A 24,339-nucleotide genomic window follows, 5' to 3' on the forward strand; every position below is an offset into this window, starting at 1 on the left:
GATGTCAATCTTTTCACAAACGCTATTTTGTTTCATGCTTGTTTTTGTAAAACTATTAATGGAGAAACTGCTGAGCCCTCATCAACATTAAAAAATTGTCTTAAAAGTAAAAGCTGATGTTAAGAGGCCTTGAAAACTGCAGAATGTCCCCCACATGAAGGAGACAACTCAAATGGTGTTTAGGTCAGTAGTTTTTGTATTTTCATGACAAAATCCCACTTTGGGATTTTGTTTTTGAAAATACAAAAGCATGTTAAAACGTTCACTCATGATACCATCATTTTGATGGAACTGCCTGTTAAACGTTTAATACACTGAATCACCTTGATGGCTGTTCTTTCCAATGTTAAAAGATGTACTCTGGCTGGCAAACATCTCTAATTTTGGTTACTATTTCAGGGAGAAAGAGTATTTTTCATCCATCACCCTGACAAAGCAATTACCTTACCCCGAACTCTAACTCAAGCTTTAAGTCTGACCCAGGAGAGCAATCAAAGTCTTGGGCACCACTGAAGCTCATTTCAAGGAATACAAAGGTACAATGCACACACTTCATGACATAAATCAAATGAAACCATGAGTGAGGTGTTAACATTCACAGGTAAAGAGGAAAAAATATTGTAGGTGCAATATCAACTAGGAACAATATTTCACTATTACTGTATTATTTTATAATTCACTATTAATATATCATCAAGGTAGGTAAACGTGGAGGTAAGAATAGTAAGTGTTTGATTAAAAAATAATGGAGCAAACCTGCGATCTTTTTCAGCCCTCTGTTGGAGACAAATTACAACTAGAGAGGGGAGGGCTTGGGTAGGGGTTTGTGAATACCAGCAAACTAACACGTTTTTGTGCATTCACAAATTTTCAAGACAAACCATGATTTGATCCATCCACTCTATCCATTGCCTGGGAGTTACTGCAGCATAATTTTCTGCTCTCTCGGTGGGGAAATAAACAGTTGTAAACCCCATTTACAAATGTCAGCAAATCCTTTATGAATCGGTGATTAACATACATGAGGCAATTTACAGCCTTAAACCTAGGTGATTAGAAGGCTTATTTTTTATGAGGTGTCTTTAGAAATTTCTTTCATGCAAACTGACTGATCTTCCGTTACATGCAAACTCTTTCATTGGAGAGTGAGCTGACATTATTTAAGTATCTTGTTAAAGAGATATGAAATAAAAGCGACTTTACCTAGATCAACGTAATTTTAATTGTGCTGTATCATTTATATCAGCAAACTAATTACATGTCTTCAGATTAAGGTACATAAGCAGCAATTTTAAATAATGAATTCAATGCCCTATGAGATCATCTCTCAATTCTCTTACAAGTGCTCACAGTGTAAATTTCAGTTGTATACTGACCACAACAAAGCAGGACAATGACAATTTCAGGTAAGGAAAGAGTCAATGAAAAATGTGTAGATGATGAATTGCCTTAGGTACTAAAAGTGTCAAAAAGACTTTGGTAGTTGTGCACTATTTCATAAAGAGAAGATTTTAGTGTGGGGCAAATATGAGGCTAGAAAACCCCAATTGATACAGTTTTGTTGTGCTGTGCTGGGATAAATATGTTTACAATTAAAACATTGGAATGTTGAGTGCTTCTTTGAAGACAATGAAGCTGTAGCAGCAGGCCCACTGCACTCAACATATCAATTTATGTCCTCTGACTTTCTCTTTACCCTGCCTCTCTAAAATGCAGGGATTGGGCATGGGAAAGAGAAAGGCAGAGGCTGTGCAACAAGACACACAAAGTCATCTCCCTTCCCTCCTCCTGTAGCTCTTTGTCACTGGAGCTTGAGAAGGAAAGAGTGGTGAATGTTGCTCAAACTCCTGGATCTCCAAGGCTTAGCAGAACTATGAAATAGAGGTTCATCCAATGTGGGGGAACCTGGGGCAGATTTCTGACGGCCTGTTTTCACTGTTCTTGTTGTGAATGATCAACAGTTATCACCTGTGTTCTTCTGTTAACAGTTGAAAATTCACAGCAAGAGCTGTGAAACAAATGCTTTGGAGCTGCAAGGCATTCTGACCCCCTCCGTCTCAATGCCATTGTCTTCTAAATTATGACATTCTGCCCTCATGGGGTGGAATGTTCTAACAGCTTTATAGCCCACTGTAGCTGGACTATACCAGCCATTAAAGGCCTGCTCCCCTGTTAACATCCCTCAAATTTGTCTCAAACCTTTAATGCTGGAGAGGTTTCTTAATGGTCGGTATAGCCCATTATAAGCTATATTGTACTACCCTTTCTTCGGGGTTCAATAATGCATCACTAAACCTTTCTTTAACTAATGAATGGCTATGAAAATGTGTTTAGACTAAAGCTCTTGTAACACTATTTCTTTCAATTGCAGGAATTTCTAATCTGTGTTAGATTTCATTACATAACAGCAGTTTGAGCAACAGAATAAAACTATTGAATTTTAAGAAAAGTACAACATTCATCATAAGATGATGCTGTAGAAAATGGAAGTAAAAACATAGGGCCAGATGTATCAAGAATGCCTTTTGCGAATCGGAAATGGTGATTTTTAAGAAATCACTATTTCTAATTCGCAAAATGCAATGTATCACATTTGCGATTCAGTAATAGTGATTTCTTAAAAATCGCAAATGGTATTATCGAATCGCAAATTGCGATACCGGCCCCCATTCGCATCTATGGGCCTGTCGGCCCATATTTGCAAATATTTTGCATGTCCCAAATTGCAAATTCCTAACTGGAATTCGCAATTTTTGGAAATGCAAAGTCCAGGGTGCTGGGGGCCTTAGGCCCCCTCTGCTGCACCCCAAAATATGTTTTACAACATGTAAGGTGCACACATGCCAAAAGGGCATGCGTGCTTTACATGTAAATTTAAAAAATGCATTTTAAATGCATTTTTTAAATTTGCAATAGCGATTCCTTTATGCCCAATTCGCATTAAGGAATTGCTTCTTACATGTGCTTTAGAAATCGCAACTAAGGAATCCTTATTTGCAATTTCTTATTTAGAGAGTCGCAATTTGCGACTCTCTAAACAGGGTCGCAATTTTAAGGAATCGCTATTTTAGCGATTCCTTAAAATTGCTTTCAGAATGCCTTTGATACATTCTAAAATGGCTTTTTGCATTCGCAAACGGGCATTCACACCATTTGCGAATGCAAAAAGCTTTGATAAATCTGGCCCATAGTGATGCTAACATTATGTATAGTTCATGAAATTACAAATACCACTTCAGCAAACTTAATACAAATTGAAATCAGATAGCATGTTATATATGTTATAAACACACAATGCTGAAAGTTAGAAAGACATGCATTGAAAACTTAAGGCCCGAAATAAACCATAGCAATGAAATGCTAAAATGGAGCATATCTGCTGTGTTTACAATTGGTTCTGCAGACCATCATGCCACTATAACAAAATGTGTCTTGACATGTAACAAAGTAATCAACTGGAACCAGTATTATCAATATACTTGTCATTAAGAAGGTACCACTTAAGACTAAATCATACAGCGTGGTCCTTTAATGCTGTACCTGTTTCTTTAAAATGGAGAAATAAATGTCTGATGAGTTTGAAGTTTAGTAGATTTAAAACCTTGGCTAAACATGTAGGGGCAGAGTTACTATGATTTTTCATTGGGGTGCATTACCTTTGTGGAGCAGCTCTGACACAAAATCATTTTTGGTATTTTCTAAGCTATTCAAAGCCACTTTGTGTGGCTTTGTACAGTTTAGTAAATGCCAAGAATCTCAAAGCAGCACAGAGTACTGTTTTGCATTACCTTGGTTGGGAGGGCATTCCACCAGTGGATCATGGGAGTTCCAATGCATCCATCAATGGATTTTGGCACATTCCCAGATTTACTAAAGCTAGTAAACCTGGGAATGCATAAAAAAACGACACCTTTCCAGGTGAGGCATTGTGAGGAGAAATATGTTTATTGCTCCTCGTTACTTCCTCTTTGTATGTGTGCTGCATTCTGCAGCACACATACAAAGAGGGATATGCCTCCAATGATTGTTTTTGTGCAAGAAGATATCTCTTCCTGAACAGAAAACATTCCTGACCATCATGCAGGCACCAGGTGGCTGTGTTTGCACTAGTCAGCATCAAGTGCCCCAGCGCAGGGAAAGAGTAGAAGAGTACCATATTTTAGTAGATATGGTATTTTACTGCTCTCCCATTATTGCAACACCAGTCAGCAACTTGCATTGCTGCACTGCGTTGAGTGAATTCTAAGTGAATCTACCCCGTGGCAAAGTGTACTTACACCACATTTTAAGAAGGTAAGTCAGTGCTGGTGTGACATCCAACATGAGTTCCTGCCAGAGGAATATTTGTCCTTTCACATTCAAATGGCCAAAATTAGGTGATGATAAGTTAAGTTAAAAATTCACAAAACCAAAGCTTCTTGGTGTGTTTTGTAAGAAGAGGCTCAAGGACACCTAACCACAAAATTGATCGACAGAAAGAATTTGAGATGGGATGATTTTGCATTATCTCAGATCTACTAGGGTGCAGTGAGGTGACAATGTGAGAGTGATTGTGAGACTGTAGAAAATCTTACACACTCTTAAGTAAGCAAGGTGAAATCAGACCACAGACAGAAGTCAGGCTTATAGAATGGGAGAACCTATGAGAAACCAGAAGGCTCATTAGGCATGGATTGCCTTGAAGACCAGAGGAAACCTACCTTATTCTCTCTGTGGGAGGTAGATATTTTTAAAAGTGTATGGCCAGTCAATACTGTCCTCTTGACACATCAACAGCAGTTCTATTTGGCAGTGTGTGCAGCAGACATCTTGCATGGGGTGAAGTCACCATGGAAGATGTTAGCAATGCATCTCTGCTAAAAATGAATGATTTAATTGTCTCATTTAGAAGCACTGGGAATGTGTATTGAGATGACAATGTCAATAGGTGCAGGCTTTTAATTAGCTGTAAAGAAGAGATTATTAACAGACCTCAAAATTGGAGCATTAAATCCAGTTAAAGAGAAGAACGACGTGGGAGATGTCTTCAATTAAAAGAAGCAAGAACATGAAATAAGTAAAAAAACAATTTATTTTCAAAATAGCATAAGACCCGTATAAGCGTACAGTATTTGAGCTCCTGGATTTTTGAACGATCCGATTAGTATGTAGAAAATATATGCTTTTAAAATTATAGTGATGCGAACAGACTACGAACACTATGTCAACTAATAGTCTGTTTAGATTTCAGCGGATGGGTTACTCGTCACAATGGTGACTGATATTCCGTCCGTCTAAATATAAATCCCATTATTTCCTAAGGGATTTATATTTCGTCTGACGGGATATCAGTCATCATTGTGATGGTGTAACCCGCCCGCTCCACCGAAATCTAAATCCGGCCTGGGTCGTGTATGTACCTCTAATCGTCTTCCAGTGTTGTAAAAGTGATATTCACCACAGTAAATGGGTTAAGATAAACCAAGATAAACTGGTGCTAAAAGTTCACTTGTGCCTGCAAATACTTCGGATGCAATTTGAACACTTTTCAGATTTAAATATGTTCATGATTGTGACATATACATGTAGAACAGCTGTTTTATTCTGGATCACTATGGGCGGGGGGAACGCATTCTGAGCTGATAATACCTATGTCAAAAGTGAGCTGGGATTATTGATATTGGGTTCCCCTAAGAATATTCAGTATGCTGCGGACAAGTTTGAAGGAGGCCGCAGAGCAGAATACTATGCAACTATTGTCCCTGGGAAGAATGTGCATTAAGATTTTTATTAAAAGCAGTAGGAACTGGTTTCAAACTCTATATTCATAAGCTGACTCAAACGTTTATATTGGGGAAAGTTGAAGGAAAGGTACATTATCATTTCCACTCCATAGCACGTCTGTCATGAGCTTTCGCAATTGTGTACATTTTGAATCCAAACTACTGATTGGGTCACCTATATATATATCGAATCTATGACCAGAGCATTACTACTCAGGGTTCAGGGAGTGCACAAAGCCCAGAATGAGTGGATGCCATGGGGTGATTCCTGGATATAGCTTGAGACTTAACTGGACCCAATGAAATTGCGCATGCACACAAAGATGGAATATTGGCTGTGGATGGTATAGTCATAGGTTGAACTTCAACAATAAAACAATGGTTATTAATCTCTGCATACATAAAAAAGGTTAGTTCTCTAAAAATGAAAGAGTGAGTGCTTACAGGCATGAGACCCATTTGTCCACCACCTCCTCCAGACTTGACATCATAGGACTCGTACTGGGGAGAGTAGTTCTGTAGAAAAGAAAAGCACATCAACAGTGTTCATCAGCAAAGGTGCACACCAACGAATGGAAAGTCTTGTTAGAGCGAGCCGCACTATTATATCTGTGGTAACAGAATACCTGGCACTCCAGCCATCAAGATACCTGGCAAAGTTAAGTATAATTGACAAAACTGGAATGTTATTGGCATTTAAAAGTTTTATTTGCAGGCGAAAGAACCCCTAACTCTTTGACACAGCACCCTTCACTCTTGCTCATGCAATAAATGTACATTGGTGCATGCATCAGTTGTGCTCACCCACAATTTGCTCAATGGGAGCTCCAGCAAAAGCAGTGTGGTGTGCATTGCAGTGAATGATTCTGCTATAATATGTTCCGGTATTGTGTGGTTGGATGTGTGTGTGTGTTTGTGAGCGTTTTTAGTCCTAATTTATTCAGATCAGTATTACTTGTGTTTGTTAACTTCCCTCAGGCCTCATTTTTCTTAGAGCCTGGCACATTTATCATATCAACGTGTTCCAAAGAGGGCAGCCTAAGTGTGAGATTGTCAAACATCTTTCGGTGACACAAAGGGGCAGGTTTACAAGGCCCTTGCACCTCCTTGTACCAGATTAGCGTTGTTTTTTTTAACGCTAATGTGGCGTTAGGAAGGCATTTTTGGCACGCCATATTTACAAAGTGGTGCAAAGCTAGCATTGCGCAACTTTGTAACCCCTTGCACCACATAATGTCTGTACCAGGCATAATGTATGCAAGGGGGGCGTTCCCCCGCAGGGAGGCCGCAAAAAATATGCGTAGTTTTTTCCATCATTTTTAATGCCTGCACATTGCAGGTGTTAAAGTGACAGGCCATAATAACCTATGGGCCTCCCTAGTGCTTTGGTGGACTTGTGCCATAATTAATGGGGCTAATCCAGCAAAGCACCACAACAGCCTCATAAATTCTGACGCTATTATGCTAATGTGCGTCATGGTGGCTGTATTGTTAATTCATCGCTACCATGATGATGTTAGGGGGACTAAGGGTGGTGTAAGAAAAGTGGAGCCTCAGGGCTGATGCACCACTTAATTATAAATCTGGCCCAAAGTTTCTTTCTGTCTGTAAGCACACGTTTAATGTGCCACTGCCATATATTGTGGCAATGCTTTTGAATTAGTTTGGAGCTAGCGGAGAAAAGGTGTGGCCATTCGTCTGTCAATATCTGCACTTCTGCGGGTGGGAGATCTTTCTCCTTCCTGGCGGCCAAGACCTGGATCTCCCTCCCCACCAGCCTCAGGATCACCCAGGACCACTCCGCTTTCCGGAGACTCCTAAAGACTTGGCTGTTCGAGCAGCGATAACCCCCCCTTTCCCCCCTAGCGCCTTGAGACCCGCACGGGTGAGTAGCGCGCTTTATAAATGTTAATGATTTGATTTGATTTGATTTGAGTTGTTGGAGTTTCTATGCAGTTGGACACGTCCTAATAAAGGAGATTTATGGTGAAATTGGAATTATCCTGCCTATGGTAAGCTTACTTGCCCAATCAGTACAAACATTGAAGTATTTTAACCTCATTCTGTAAATTAAATATGCTACTGCGGTTTGTGAGCATTAACTAATGTGAACTCTCCACAACCCTTGACTTTAACGACAGTGTCTGATAGCAGTTGGCAAAATGACACTCATTAAGCACAATTAAGTAATTAACATTTGTTCTTTTCCACGTGTAGTGTGAAATGAGGGTGCCAAATGAAAAACAACCATCCAACTGTTTGGTTTTAGATAGTCTACAAACCCTCCTTTATGTTGTGTTTCCCTTCACTTTGGCAAGCAACACTCTTTGAAAGGTGTGTGCAAGGTTTGTTCATGCCAACAACTTTTGCCCGTGTGTAGGAAGAACAGTAAAAAAGTTGATGTTTTTTTATGTGTTTATGTTTAGGTTGTGTATGCTCAGAAAAATAATAGCACTAGTGCTAACCCCCAATTGCAGTAGTATATGTACTTTAACGCAATTTCACATTTGCATTAGAGTTAACACACTAGTTATGTGAAAAAAAAAGCATTGTGTGCAGTTTAAACACAAGACACGCTTGTAAAAAATGACTTGCATCGTGAATTTTTCTGGATTTGCTTGCAGTGCAAAACATATCAACAGGAGGAGCTAAAATGTTTCTTGTACATGTAAATCTTAAGGTAAATGGTTTTGCGGTTGCAAAGTCAGTGATTCACAAGCGGTTTTCCGACTCCAAAACCACCAGTCTCAACGTATCAAAGGCACATTGTGACTCAGAAATTTTGCAGTGTGCATTTGTGATTCAGAAGGAGAATAAATATGGCATAATTGGGTCATCCCCCTTCTTATGAATTGCAACTACATGTATTGATTTGTTGCGACCACAATTGCAACCTCCACAAAGGAGGTGACATGGGATTCACAGAGTGAAAGCTGTTTATGAGGAACAGCATCCACTTTGGGAATGTAGGCTTGGGCACTGGGGGGAAAGGTGGAGTTTGCATTAGCCCCAGAGAAGTTTGAGTGTTCCCCAATGACATTCATATATTGAGCTATCAATGTTTTTATTGCTGAGGTATTGCGGAGAGATATAGTTCAAATGTCCCATGCAGACCTCCATCCCAGCATTCACAGCAGGTTGCAAGAAAATGCAATCTTATTCCTAATCCAATCATTTTATGAGACCGCAGGTTCTCAATTGTTTTTGCTACCTGCCTCTTCGTACTACAAGGGCTTTGAACATCCCTCACACTTCAAAGGGACAGGCTAGACGTGGTGCAACACAACCATAGAGCCACGAGTAGTGTTTGTTTTCACCATTACGCCCTTGTAGGTACACATCCATTCACTTTTTAAGATATGGGGCTTTGTGTTAAAGAAAGAGTTGATTTGCAGGCCAAGACATTGTATTCTGGTTGGTTATTGCTGCTTCTGGCACATTTTAGAGACCCTGAAACTCCACTTCATCATGTCTTTTAGTGTATCTTCAACTAAGTGATTTTGAACCGATGTGACTGAACATGTTTATTGGCCGTAACAACAACAGCTCGGATTTACTGACTTAGAACCAATGCATAAATGCCCAAAAGGCATTTTTGTGCTGGACAGATGTCCTGGTCTCAATACAAACTAATCCATACTTGAAGCAGGCATAAACAAGGGGAAAATGAGATAATTTATTTTAAAAACATCATATTGCATGTGAACATGGTGGGAACCTGATTGTGTCTAGGTCATGGAATTTATACTGAAAAGATATGGTCCCAGTATCAATCATGTGGTAGACGGTCCATTCTTACCAGTGTACTATGGTGCAAGGCTTTGAGTCACAAAAGGGAGCCTCATTAGTGCACCAACATAGATACTGATACCAGCAGAAAGTCAGTCTTGGTGGACATGGCTCTGTGATGTGTTTTTCTCTTGCATAACACAGCACAACATTATTACTGTGCAGCATTGCATGAAAAATTAGTAAATGTCTTTCCTACCTAACACCCCATGGTGTTAATGGCTTATATACAGGCTCTAGCCTAGAATGGCTTTATTCTCCATGAGCTCAGTGGCAAAGATTCACTATCTGTTCAGCTTTAAATGTAAATCACTAAGGGGTTTGCTAGCGTGATGTACCAGTTGAATTTACCATTCATTGATTGGTATGTTGACTATGTAGTTCACAGAGATGCCTACACAATACTCATCTTCTTCTGCATGCAAAATGAACTTTATAATTCAGTGCTTCATTGCTCAAAAGCATTCACTGGTGATGTCCCCCGACGTCTCATGAATGCATGTCACAATTAGGTTGAACGTGAGTGTTAGAAATGGGGTTTTTGGTTGGCAGTCAGGTTACCCTCTGTCCAAGCAAGAACCCTCCCTCTAGTCAGGGTAAGTCACACACAATCCAAATTATCCTGTGCCCACCCTCTGGTAGCTTGGCACGAGCAGTCAGGCTTAACTTAGAAGGCAATGTGTAAAGCGCTTGTGCAATAAATCATACAATAACACAAGATAGCACCACAAAAACACACCACACAGGGTTTAGAAAAATATATAATATTTATCTGGGTATTTGCAGGTCAAAACGATCAAAGATGCAATATGAATTTGTAAAGATATCACTAAAAAGTGATATGAAGTGTCTTAAGTCTTTAAAAATTAAACAAAGTCTCTTTCAAGAGTGGTTTGGAGTGAAAAATCTCCGCAAAGGGCAGCAGAGGAGGAGATACGTGGAAAAATGGTGTGTGCGTCGATTTCGCCCCATCACACACGGACTTGCGTCGTTATTTTTCACGCGGGGAAGTCGTGCGTCGTTTTCCGGCACGCGGACAGTCTCCTTCTGTGGTTCGCGGGATTACCAGATGTCACGGGGTCTGTGCGTGGAATCCTAGGCTTGTTTTCCGGCTGCGCGTCGTTCCGGTGGCTGTGCGTGGAATCTTCTCCCTCACGGCAGACGTTGCGTCGATTTTCTCTCTGAAGTCGGGCGGCGTTGTCCAGGCGAGGCTGTGCGTCGAAGTTCCGGTCGCACTGCAGGCGCCGGGTTGAGCGGCGTCTTTCCGGATCTGCGTGCGGTGAATTTTTCACGGCGGAGCAAGCTGTGCGTCTAATTTTTTGGGGCACAAGGCGTCCAGTAGAAAAAGAGAAGTCTTTTTGGTCCTGAGACTTCAGGGAACAGGCGGCAAGCTCTATCCAAGCCCTTGGAGAGCACTTCAGCAGCAAGGCTAGAGTTCAGTAAGGCAGCAGGGCAACAGCAAGGCAGCAGTCCTTTGTAGAAAGCAGTCAGGTGAGTCCTTTAGGCAGCCAGGCAGTTCTTCTTGGCAGGATGCAGGATCTGGTTCAGGTTTCTTCTCCAGCAAGTGTCTGAGGTGGTAGGGCAGAGGCCCTGTTTTATACCCAAATGTGCCTTTGAAGTGAGGGAAACTTCAAAGAGTGGCTAAGAACTGCACCAGGTCCCCTTTCAGTTCAATCCTGTCTGCCAGGGTCCCAGTAGGGGGTGTGGCAGTCCTTTGTGTGAGAGCAGGCCCTCCACCCTCCCAGCCCAGGAAGACCCATTCGAAATGCAGATGTATGCAAGTGAGGCTGAGTTCCCTGTGTTTGGGGTGTGTCTGAGTGAATGCACAAGGAGCTGTCAACTAAACCCAGCCAGACGTGGATTGTAAGGCACAGAAAGATTTAAGTGGAAAGAAATGCTCACTTTCTAAAAGTGGCATTTCTAGAATAGTAATATTAAATCCAACTTCACCAGTCAGCAGGATTTTGTATTACCATTCTGGCCATACTAAATATGACCTTCCTACTCCTTTCAGAACAGCAGCTACCACTTCAATAATGTATGAGGGCAGCCCCAATGTTAGCCTATGAAGGGAGCAGGCCTCATAGTAGTGTAAAAACGAATTTAGGAGTTTTACACTACCAGGACATGTAAACTACACAGGTACATGTCCTGCCTTTCACCCACACAGCACCCTGCTCTAGGGGTTACCTAGGGCACGCATTAGAGGTGACTTATATATAGAGAAAGGGGAGGTTTAGGCTTGGCAAGTATTTTTAAATGCCAAGTCGATGTGACAGTGAAAGTGCACACACAGGCCTTGCAATGGCAGGCCTGAGACAAGGTAAAGGGGCTAATTAAGTGGGTGGCACAACCAGTGCTGCAGGCCCACTAGTAACATTTAATCTACAGGCCCTAGGCACATATAGTGCACTTTACTAGGGACTTATAGTAAATTAAATAGTCCAATCAGGTGTGATCCAAGGTTATCATGTTTAAAGGGAGAGAGCATATGCACTTTAGCACTGGTTAGCAGTGGTAAAGTGCGCAGAGTCTAAAAGCCAGCAGAAATGAGGTCAGAAAAAGAGAAGGAGGAAGGCAAAAAGTCTGGGGATAACCCTGCAGAAGGGCCATTTCCAACAGTGAGTAATTTGACGAATATTCCCAAAAGGTAATGAGTCTTTTTCAGTTCAAAGTTTTACTAGAACTGTTGGTTCTAAAGACATGAGATGATTTCAAAGTTAAATGTAATCGCTTTTGATTTGGTTGCCTCTATGAGCTCCTTGCTCAATCTACCTGCAAAACTTTGGAAGTCTTGGATAATGTTTTTGTAGGTGTTTATTCAATGAAAGGTATTATATATATATATAGCTTGAGTAAGACCCGCAGAGAAGACATTGAAGAACAGTTACTGTTGTTGAATTGGCAGTCTTTCAGGATCAGTGGTCAATCATAATGAAGACTGATGAACTGAAACTTTTAAATACCCTCTCATCTTCCCAGCTCTGTATTGGACAGACATCCACATTTACCACACTCATGTATACAATTTACTAGTATTGCCACATTGAATTTAAAGTGAAATAATGGTGGTACTTTTTTACCTCATAATAACGCAAGATATTTGTATAATGTTGGTAAAATGGGCTAACATGCATTAGAAATGGTAGTATGAGTGCCTTTAACAAACAAGTTGTCGTTTTCAGCGATCTGAAGCAAATGAAGTGTTTTCATAATTCCTGATACATGTAGTTTCATGATTTTTTTACTTTTTAAACTATCATTAATGAACTTTGAAAAACACGTTTCATGAAATGTAATTCAAAAGTGAAAACCATGACAATGCATGCACTAGAAAGTTCAAGCAATAAAATGAAGCAAAGAAAAGGACATGTCTACTGCTCCTCACTGACTGCACACACTTTAAAAAGAAGCGAGCTGGTCTGCTCGAGTGCAGTCACCAGTGCTTGCACCATGAAGTTGTGCTGCTCTCTGTGGTTGGTGTATATTTGGGTTTCCTGCACCAGTGGGTGTTTGACTCTTGCAAGGCTCTGCTGGCACTAGTGTTTTGTTGAAAGTGCACAGAAACTGATGGCACTTGCTTTTAACATTAACAAAAGTGGCAGTGAAAGTTGAGTTTCTTTGTGCGTCAGAGGTATTTACAAATACTTATCTTTTTGAATGGAGGAATTTTGAAGAACATTTATTAATCAAGAATGCATGTCTACCTCTCTTAGTCTAAGAGGGTGCAAGGTGAAGATAATACTTTAAGAGTATGAGTTAAATCATTAAAACTTTACAACATAGTGACACATCTCACTATATCCTACAGAAATCCAACATATTTAAATTAAAATATCAAGGCCTATTCAACACAACATAACTCACCCCTTCTGAAGAAGAACAAGACTGACATATGCCGGGAGCTCCTGGTGAACCGGGTGTTCCAGGATGGCCGGGTTCACCATTTCTTCCAGGAATTCCAGGGGAGCCCTATTGAGAAATATTACACATTATTAAAGGATTACCTATAAAATATTAATGGGTGGCAAAGCTAACTGTTAATAGAATTTTGACAAACATTTAGGGCACAGGCCACATAAATCATCCATCCTGTCCATCATTTAATGAATTGCAACACTCCAGACCATACGCTGGCTGCATACCTTCCTTAGTTCCTCCAGGCCAAAGATGTTCCATGTCTGTCTCATATTTATATTGAATAATGTCTTAGGCTACATGTACGAAGTTTAAAGAAAGTTATTTCCTACTTGCAATTTTTTGCCAATCGCAGCTAGGAAATCACTATTCCTAATGTAGAAAACTCATTGAGTTTCATTTAGTGATTTGTAGTGGGTCGCAAACAAACCTCCTTCATGAATATTAATGAGGTAGCTTGCCATTTGTGACCAACTACAATTCCCTCCCATCACAGGCATGGTGGCCTGCTGGTGTCAGCAGACCAATATGTGTGTGATTTCTTTTAAAGAAAGCAATCTTTTTTTTTAATGCAGCCCGTTTTCCTTTTGCATTTAAACAGAAAAGATTAAGGCCCGTATTTATACTCCGTTTGCGCCGAATTTGTGTCGTTTTTTTCGACGCAAATTCGGCGCAAAACTAACGCCATATTTATACTTTGGCGTTAGACGCGTCTAGCGCCAAAGTATTGGCAAATAGCGTAATTTTTTTGCGTGAACGCCTTCCTTGCGTTAATGAGATGCAAGGAAGGCGTTCCCGTCTAAAAAAATGACGGCGAAGCAAATGCGTCGTATTTATACTCCCGGGCAAAAATCACGCCCGGGAGGTGGCGGGTCAAAAAAACCCGCATTTGCGCCACTATTTAACGCCTGGGTCAGGGTAGGCGTTAAGGGGCCTGTGGGCTCAAAATGAGCCCACAGGTGCCCTCCCCTGCCCCCAGGGACCCCCCCTGCCACCCCTGCCCACCCCAGGAGGACACCCAAGGATGGAGGGACCCACCCCAGGGACATTCAGGTAAGTTCAGGTAAGTATCATTTTTTATATTTTTTTACTTTTTTTGGGTGGCATAGGGGGGCCTTATTTGTGCCCCCCTACATGCCACTATGCCCAATGACCATGCCCAGGGGACACAAGTCCCCTGGGCATGGCCATTGGGCAAGGGGGCATGACTCCTGTCTTTACTAAGACAGGAGTCATGAAATGGCGTCTGGGCGTCGTAAAAAAATGGCGCAAATCGGGTTGAGGCGATTTTTTTGCCTCAACCTGACTTGCCCCATTTAAAGACGCCCTAACGTCATTTTTTCCCAACGCCGGCGCTGCCTGGTCTACGTGGTTTTTTTCCACGCAAACCAGGCAGCGCCGGTCTGCTTGCGCCGGCTAACGCCATTCCATAAATACGGTGCCCGCATGGCGCTTCAGAATCGCGTTAGACAGCGCTAAATTTTTTGACGCTAAACTGCGTTAGCGCAGTTTAGCGTCAAAAAGTATAAATATGGGCCTAAACGTTTTAGTTTCATTTTTAAAAGCAGACAGTTTAAAAAAGTTTTTTTCAACCATTCTCAAAGGAGAAGGGGTCTCTTGTGGACCCCTTCTTATTTGCCAATAGGTTACCACCAACTTTGAGTTGGTCATAAATGTCTTGAATATGCACCTGTTACTTGCTAGACAATGTCATGTGTCATGTTTACATTTGAGGTCCCTGAGAAGAGTGGTTTTAAATTGTAGGCTAGTTAGAAAAAAGTGATCTCATTTGGTGGCACCCTGACAGTAGTGCTTTACAATTGCTTGCTAGGATATTAGAGGGTTTAAAGTTTGTACCCAGCAAACTCAATCAAGCCACTTGTTGGCTGCTCATGACTTGGAGCTCTCATATTGGAAAAATCATAATCTCCCTGGTTCCAGGGAGGCTGAAGTAGGGAGTGACATATTAGGAAAGAGCTTCTTCTGCGCCCAAGCTTTCGGAACCGCACCACTTCACAAGGGTTTGCAAAGTATTGCTTGTGACCTGTGAGAAGTGCTTCTGATCTTTGAGGTGGTCTTTGGAAAATATTTCATTTTCTCCTAGTTTTCAAAGTTAGAATTCTACATTGTGGTTGTGATTGTACTCATATGGACAATTCAGTCATATACTCGGATAGAATTTAGGTTCCAGACAAAATGGGTTCATATGTATTTCAGTTTGTTTCCTTTTTACGTTGCATTTATATCAACATATTTGATTTCATCCGTGTATATTTTAGTTTATACTATATTAATAGTTTGTAAAATATGTTTTAATTATTGTTACTGAAGATTGCTCGTTGGGGCAAAAAAGAACAAGAAATCCTACTTTTGGAAAGACTTCTGTCGGTAATACATTATGGGGGTCATTCCGACCCTGGCAGTCCAAGACCGCCAGGGCCGGGGACCACGGAAGCACCGCCAACAGGCTGGCGGTGCTTCCCAGCCCATTCTGACCGCGGCGGTAAAGCCGCGGTCAGAAAAGGGAATCCGGCGGTTTCCCGCCGGATTTCCCCTGCATGGGCTGAATCTCCATGGCGGCGCTGAGATTCCGACCCCCTTCCCGCCATCCTGTTACTGGCGGTTTTTACCGCCAGGAACAGGATGGCGGGAACGGGTGTCTTGGGGCCCCTGGGGGCCCCATAAAGATTTTCACTGTCTGCATTGCAGACATTGAAAATCACGACGGGTGCAACTGCACCCGTCGCACCCCTGCAACTCCGCCGGCTCCATTCGGAGCCGGCTTCATTGTTGCAGGGCCTTTCCTGCTGGGCCGGCGGGCGCTCCTTTGGCGGGCGCCCGCCGGCCCAGCGGGAAAGCAAGAATGGTCTCTGCGGTCTTTTGACCACGGAGCGGCCAAGTGGTGGTTTCCGCTTGGCGGGCGGTGCCCGCCGCCCGCCAAGCTCAGAATGAGGCCCTATGTCTTTATGCAGGAAATTATATACATTCTGATATTTTATCATTATGGCCAAACTTTCGTCTCTTTTTGAGATGCACTGGTCCAGAAAATGTGTTCAAAGGTGATTTGTAACAAAGTAAAACAAAGATTTTAAAACACACTTTAGTTATAGTAGAGAGCTTTTTTCAACAAGATATAAAATAACATTTAAAGCATTTTATAAAGTAATGCATTATTTTTTATTGTATTTTCTGATTTATGTAGTGAAGAAAACTTACAGGATCACCCTTGGGACCACGTTCGCCCTTGGAGACAGTTCCACCGTTTGAAGGAGCAGGCTAAAAAATTAAATAGGAGAAACAAAGTCAGGCTAAGATGCCATTCAGAATGATAATACAAGATCTCACCATGTCTGCACTGTACATCATTGTCGGATACAGAAAATTAATTAGAAATTGTAAACGGAACTTCTGTATAATTTAACAGGGCACAGTTGTTTCTGGGGAGTTTTAGGAAACCATAGAACGGGGTAAATTAAATATGTTTTGATTTTTGCAACCAAAGTGCATACAAAATGTTGTCAAATCATGCTTCTTTCATTCATGATAACCAGTAGACAAGCTGCAATGATGGCTGGGTACTTTATGCAAAACATGCATTATTGTCAGTAGAGAAAAAAGCAATGAAAGATAAACATGTTATCGCCATTTTGCCAATAAGCAACAAAATAGAGTCTTTGCGCTACCCAATGGATCTGTAACGTTTTTACAGGTAAGTGTATTTCATGTTGAACCAGAATTCATAGTTTGGCTTTAATTTGATACTAATTCAGCACTACTTAAATGAGATGCACATTTTAGAGCACTGACTACTGAGTAAACGTGCGTTTTCATAAATGGTGGTCCTGGGCAAAGCACAATTTAACCAAGGTCAGCCCCTTTGAATGGGCTGGTCTTATTTTGACCAAAAGTGAAGGCGTTTGTGTTCGTTTACCAGCTTCTACATGTAGACCCTCCATGGGACGTCCTCAGCCTTGACCAGGCCTCTAAACATGTGTATAGTAGTATTCCACTATACCTGGATGTGTATTGTATATTCCAATATCCCTTTTTCGAGGAAAACAACTGACATTCTTAATCCTGTGAATAACCAAAACGAATTCACTATCAAACTACATTTCTTATGCTAGTGATCTAAATTTGAGTGTGCAGAGGATGTAAAAATTGGCCAGTATGTGTATTTACTTAGCCTGGCTACAATGAGGGTCTGGGTTGAGGGGAGCTAATGGCACCACATTTTTCAACTTCCCAGTATAGAAACTTACCGTCGGTCCCTTTGGACATACTGGACAGCATTCCCCAAATGGAATCTCAGGGCTCAAACATTCTAATTCCACTTCGTCGCAGATTATGTCATCGCACAAAACTGCCCCGGAGTCGCACACACAGATCTGACATGGTTCTGGCTTCCAAACATCCCGGTCAGCGTACGCCTGGCCAAGATGCGAACATGTTCCCAAAACAACTAAACGGAAAGAAAAACACAAAAGAACAACGAAATCAGCATTTGAACATAAAATCCACTATGAAAAATACATCTCCTTTTAATCATGTTCATTTGCATTTAAGTGGGCCTTATTGTTCCAACAGCATATTACCTCTTGTTGCTATGGAAACATTCAATTGCTGCTAGCCCGTTTAGGAGCATATTTGTTCACATTTTTGCAAGCACGAATTTCCCCCTTCCACATTTGTGATAGCTGGCCTTTGGCTCCTCCCACACCCCAGCCCCTTCTTAAGTTAATGAAGGCAACATCAGAACGTTCCAGTTCTGTTATGCCTATTAACATGACAAGCTTAGATTTTGTGCATAGCTTAAAAAGAGTGTGCTTCAGACACAATTAAAAGGTTTTTCAAAAACATGCTTGCTAAATCGCTCCAGAAATCCCACTGCTTTGCCCAGCCTGTTACACTGACATCAAAGTAAAAGCCTGACTATCGGCCTGGTCTTTTATTTACAGCATAAATAGGGCGCCTAGTGGCGATGACCTGATTTGACTTCAAGCTCTCCTTTAAAGGGAAGTAGTGCGCAGAAAAGATGTCCTTTAGGTCCTCGTTTACTGTCAATTTCCATGTCATGTAATTTAGATTGTTATATCAAATTAATATCATGGCAGCTTTAATAGGAATTGCCAAGTCCAAGATGTCTCTGTGCTAGTAAGACGGTGTTTAATTTGGCAAAATGAAACAGTGCATCTTTATATTAGACAATTGTTTTATATTCAGGCCCGCTTGATCTAATCTCCAATCCCCTGCAGTCGACTTGCTATATTAGCAACGCCTGCAACACTTGTGAGAGAATAAACACGACTGTTGAAAAAACAAGAAGACTATCAGAGGCCATTCAAAGTGACAACAAATTCTGAGCAGAAGTAAGAACTTGGAGATGTGATATGTATTGCAAATGCTTGGCGTGCTCCTATTTGTTTAGCCTGTGGTTGTAACACGATTAGCAACATTATTAGCTTTGTGTTAAAGTTACATGAATGCCCGACTATTTTGGCTAATCGAGGTTCACCAAAGTAAATTGCTGCTGGGTCACAAAAACCGGTGCAGAATTTGCTTACGTGGAAAACAGCAAATTATTTAATTAACTACCAATCACAAGTGTACTGAATTGCAAGAATTTTGGATTTTGTTACACTAACTCTCAAGTCCAAATGTAACCAGTTTATGAATTAGATGCATTTCTGAAATAGTCTGTGGGTACTGCCATTTTTTCCTGTTCCAATCCCCAAGTTATATTTGGGTATTACTTCAAGGAAAGTAATACAAAGAGAACGAGGCATAGTCATGCAACCTGTGAGTTGCACCGTTCTACACAAGAGCATCCACAAGGGTGGACCCCCTACACACTTCAAATTGGTAAAACTCAAAGTTTAAATATGTTCACACTCAACAAACCCGTAATGCTACTAAATGTAGGTGGCCACTGTTTAAGATGCACTTTATACCCATTTGACCCTACAGAAATACACATCCCTGGCCATAAGTAGCCCATACTGCACGTTCTGTCTTTTGTGAAGGTGGAACAGAGAACTACAGGTTTCACAGACCCTCCTTAGCATGGTCAGTGGATACTAAGCAGCCCACCATCTGCATATGTAGCACTTTTAGAATTCCACAGTTGTGTAGGTACCCCTTGTCTACCATTGGTCATATGCCATTGTTCAGAAATGCACACTTCGGGAATGTGCACTGAAACATTTCTGTGCACTCCTTGCGAAAGATGTGTTGCATTGCATGAAAGAGAGAGCGCAGGACAGCACAACATCTAATAAGATATAGCAATGCTTTCCTTTCTCCTTGCACTGGTGAACTTTAGGCTGCCATGCCAATGGACACACCCTTGCCCCATAGTGCAAGGGTTGTGATGTAAGGTATAGATTTTTTACTGGAAGGACAATTCTCCAGCACTTAATATTCTGCCTAGATATAGTATAACACTTTTCCCACGTTGTATGTGTGCACTTTAGTGTACAACACATGCTAAAAGCTAAAGACAATTCTCCAAGTTAAATGCCAGCCTCAAGGAGGCATTATTTCGTGACACAAAGCCCTGCCACCTATTGCTGGTATATAGGCCTTTGCGCCAAAAGCCATAGAGGACTGCGCAGGAAAATCCATGTCCCACCCATGGAACCGCCTCCCCACCACCTTGATGCAAAGTAATGGAAAGCACATCTGGCACTACTTTGCTTTGCTTGAGGTCTACGTTCTAGCAAAAATAACGTTTTGCAGCAGAAAGTAATCCCCAAAATCAACAGCCTGTATTGGTTTACCTCACTTTTGTGATGAAAACCTGGCTAAAATCGTTAGTAATTGTGCCCCCTTGTTTTTTGGTCGTTATGTAGCAATATTCAAAGCTTCTCCCCAAACTAGTTTTGGTGAATCATGCTCTGAATGTGCCTTTTTTTTGTCTTTATTCTCCTTAAGTAAAACACAGCTGGAAACAAATGATTTAGACGGGCCACACATCCAATGTAAGTCCTTAATTTACCTTTCCTCGACAAGACATTTCATTGCAAAATATCCTATTTTTCAGACTTGCATTCGTTCACGTCGGCACTGGGAAGCACATTTTTAAATAGGTATATAATATCACAAGAACTGACTGGGCTAACTACCTTCAGAATAGGGCGCGGAGAATCTGGGAGGTAGATTTACCAGACTGGTTTGGCATCTGGTAGGTAGATTTACCAGTCTGGTTGGCCTCATTTCATGATACGTGTCCTTCGACTGACTTATGAGTCGAAATTGTGTGCTCTGCCGCAGGCGGCTCTGTGCTGTTGAATATCATGGTGCGTCCTCACAACCTCAGCAGGCAGACCCTACATTTCTGAATCCAACAGCCCACTACTGCCAAAGGACACATGACACGCTGTTTGTGGGGCTGTTAGTTCTGCAAGCGCCAGTCACGGCTGGACGATCACGCGCTTTTCACATTGGCTGCAGCAGGATTTATTGCAGTGTTTTTACTACTATAAAGCCCCTGGGTTGTGGGGTCGGAGGTACGTAACACATGCATAAACACAGTCTCTTGACAACGTGTACGTAGAATAACACAAGGAGAAAAAAATGCTGTGAAGATGGATCGAATTAGTCTCAGTTTCCTCAGAAGGAAATGGTTATTCGCATTGTTGGTGGGCGCGCTGTGGGTGATTTGTAATCCTTTCTGGCTGAAAACCTTCCACACTTACCCTCAATTTTAGAAAGCAGGGCCTTTTCGTCTCTTATATGTTTGTTTGGGTCTGTCTATATTTGTAGCAATCTGACTTTGGTCGAAAAAATGTGGAAGTTGTTTACTTGTCTGTATTTAAAAATATCCCCGTGCTGTAGCACCTATTATAACAACAATGCATATAACGTGCATATGAGCAGTTTATTTTTGCATCAGTGCAAATAATAGCATTGAGATTATTTTATTAGTGTATTATTTTTATTTATCCTGAAGCTAGTTATAGTTGGTGTACGTCTGTGTGCCGAGGCCAGCAGAAATATAATATATTATGAGCCAAAAAAACCACGTTTTGTACGAAAAAAGCATATTTTGAAACATCTTGTATCCATCCACACAATGTAAAATGTCATTGCTGCAATACACGCTACAGCCACTGGATGGCAATGACTTGCAAGGAAAATACTTTGTAAAGCAGCATCTGGAATCAATGAATTCCATGTTTTGCTTCGAGCCGCTGATTCATGCAGATTTTCTGTGAAGTAAAGCGAGAGAAGTGAGGCAGACATCTTCTGTTTCCTTTGGCAGCGTGCAGGCGGCTCTTTCTTTTTCTTGGGGAGTACCCACATCTGGATCGCATTAACCCACACAAAACACCCCCCCCCCCCTCCTCGGCATGAATTGCAGATGTCTGCAAGGACCAACACGCTATGATGTACTGGTCTGCACATGGAGATTAAAGGAAGGACAAGATGCCTCCCTAAAGAGGCTAATCTTTGGGAAAACATGAGCAGGATGATTACTTTTGAGGCTATGCGGTGAAGGGCAAAGAAGCAGCACTTCATCTTCTAACAGCAAAACGTGCACGACAGCTTGTTGGTCTTACCTAGAGGAAGAGAAGCAAAAGATATACGGGGTACGATTCAAGAAAGCATTTATGAGTATGGGAAGCAATACTACAGAAGTACTTTGCATGTTACTTGACAGTTTTACCTACAGGAAGAGAAGCAGAAGCCCTTAAAGGCCTGACTCACAAAAGCATTTATGAGTATGGAAATAGTACTGCAGGAGTTATTTGCATGTTACTTGACGGTTTTATCTACAGGAAGAGAAGCAGAAGACACAAAGGGATCAACTCAAGGGAGTATTTATGAGTATGGAGAACAGTACTACAGGAGTACTTTGCAAGTTAATTGATGGTTTTACCTACAGAAAGAGCGGCCGAAGACAAAAAGGGGCTGCTATCCATGAATAAGCAAGCAGGACGAGTACCTCAATGGAAATGCAGGTTAAAGGTCAAATATTAAATATATCCACTAAGTGTCTGGTGTTCTTGTGCCCCTAATGATCCACCATCCAGTTAAATTTGTTGACCAGGCAGGTAGAAATACTTCAGACTATCTTTAAACACGTAATTACCTTGGATATTAGGTAATATGTCATTTTTAAAGAGGTTTTACCCTTAAGTACAGAACCAAATGCCAGCTTAGCATTTAACACAGTTCTGCCAAATTTTGCATAATTAAGTCAGATTTTTTCATAGTTACACAAAAGCAAAATAATTGAATTTTGCACACCCAAAAGCTGTAACCCTTTAGGGAAGGATCAACTGAACTTACCCTTCTCCAATCCAATACACTTCGGCATATTGATTGAATATGTGATATTTAATATAAAACCTTATCAGCACTTTACTACTGTTGTAATTCTTACTTAGAATCTCTTTTAGGATCCTTTCGTGTGATAAAGTGGGAGGCAATGAGGAAGAAACGCGATAATGAAGAAGTTGGCCTTCAGTAACAGGGATCAACAGTCCCTTAACATCAATATGAATTACAATCGAAAAAAAGGAAGTCCCTGCTCCACCCAAGATGAAACCTTTGCACTTTCAGTGAACAATAGCACAAAGATGGGCCTCCAATAAGACTTCCCTCTACATTCAAAGTTTCACTTACGAAGGAGCTAATTGTGAGGGGTTCCTGTCAATGGGCCTTTTTTAGGGGCTGGTTTAAACCTTGGAGCATGGATTTTACTCTACGAGGGCAATGGAGGAAAATACTCTGTCGCCCTGACGGAGTAACCATACTCCAAATTTAGAGGTGTCTGTGGCCCCAGCAGACTCGTACATAGACAGAAATCGTGTCAATTTATTGAAAGTTTACATATGGGTTTGTCAACCTGACGGTGCCATACAGCATAATTTCAATACTGTTTTTTATTTTCAAAAACAAAATTCGAAGAGGGATGTTCTTTTTGAAAATGAAAAAAGCAATGACCCATTCGCCATAGGATTTTTTTCCCATGGTGAGGGGTGGTCATTAAAACATTTTTACCATCACTCATCACCACGTTTTGCCAAAGTTGTGTGAAAGTAAAAACTGTCCATTTGTCTGCCGACTCTAAGTAGGTTGGGTGATCAAATATTCAAACCTCCAATGGCCTTTATTGCATCTGTCCCTCAGAGGAGTATGTCAGTGGTGGAGAATGAGTAGTTTCCATTTCTGACATATTTAAGTTCCACCCAACTCTAAGGGGCATATCTATACTCTTTTTGTGCTGAATTTACATCATTTTTTGACGGAAATTTGACGCAAACTTAACTCCATATTTATATTTTGATGTTAGACATGTCTAACGTCAACATATAGGAATTTGCATCATTTTTTGGATGAGTCAATGAGATGCAAGGTAGGCATTCCCATCCAAAAAATGGTGCTATTCCCAGAGCTCCATTTTAATCCCTTGCGCTAAAATGACGCACGGTGGAAGGCGGGGCTAAATAATGGGGCTAAGCTTGCTTAGCACTTATATAACACCTGGTTCAGACCAGGCGCTAGGGGACCTGTGGAGCCATTTCCATGGTCAGACACCATAGAATGGGTCCACAGGTGCCCTACCAAAGCCCCAGGAACACCCCCAACCCCACCAGAGGGACACCAGAGGATGGGGGACCCCACCCCAGGTAAGTCCAGGTAAGTATTTTTAATATTTTTTTTGCCATTGGGGGCCCTAACTTGGGGCTCCCTGCATGGCACAGGGTGCAGTGGCCATACCCAGTGGACACTTGTCCACTGTGCTGGCCATTGGGGTGGTGGGCATGACTCCTGTCCTTCTTAAGACAGGAGTCATGTTTTTGGTGGTTGTGCACCATAATATAGCGCTAGTTTAGTCAGAGGCATTTTTTTGCCTCTAATC

General features: G+C 41.4%; 1 protein-coding gene across 1 annotated transcript in view; it reads right to left on the reverse strand.

The window, feature by feature from the left end:
* Positions 1–24,339, reverse strand: part of COL3A1 (collagen type III alpha 1 chain) — a 124,095-nt gene that overhangs the window by 78,569 nt on the left and 21,187 nt on the right. The window contains exons 2-5 of the mRNA XM_069225930.1: positions 17,732–17,931; positions 16,686–16,745; positions 13,419–13,523; positions 6,207–6,278 (exon numbers count right to left, since the gene is read on the reverse strand). Coding sequence (XP_069082031.1) covers positions 6,207–6,278; positions 13,419–13,523; positions 16,686–16,745; positions 17,732–17,931 — 437 coding nt within the window. The remainder of the gene's footprint in view (positions 1–6,206; positions 6,279–13,418; positions 13,524–16,685; positions 16,746–17,731; positions 17,932–24,339) is intronic.

This window comes from Pleurodeles waltl, chromosome 3_1 (assembly GCF_031143425.1).
Source record: "Pleurodeles waltl isolate 20211129_DDA chromosome 3_1, aPleWal1.hap1.20221129, whole genome shotgun sequence".
NCBI lineage: Eukaryota > Metazoa > Chordata > Amphibia > Caudata > Salamandridae > Pleurodeles > Pleurodeles waltl.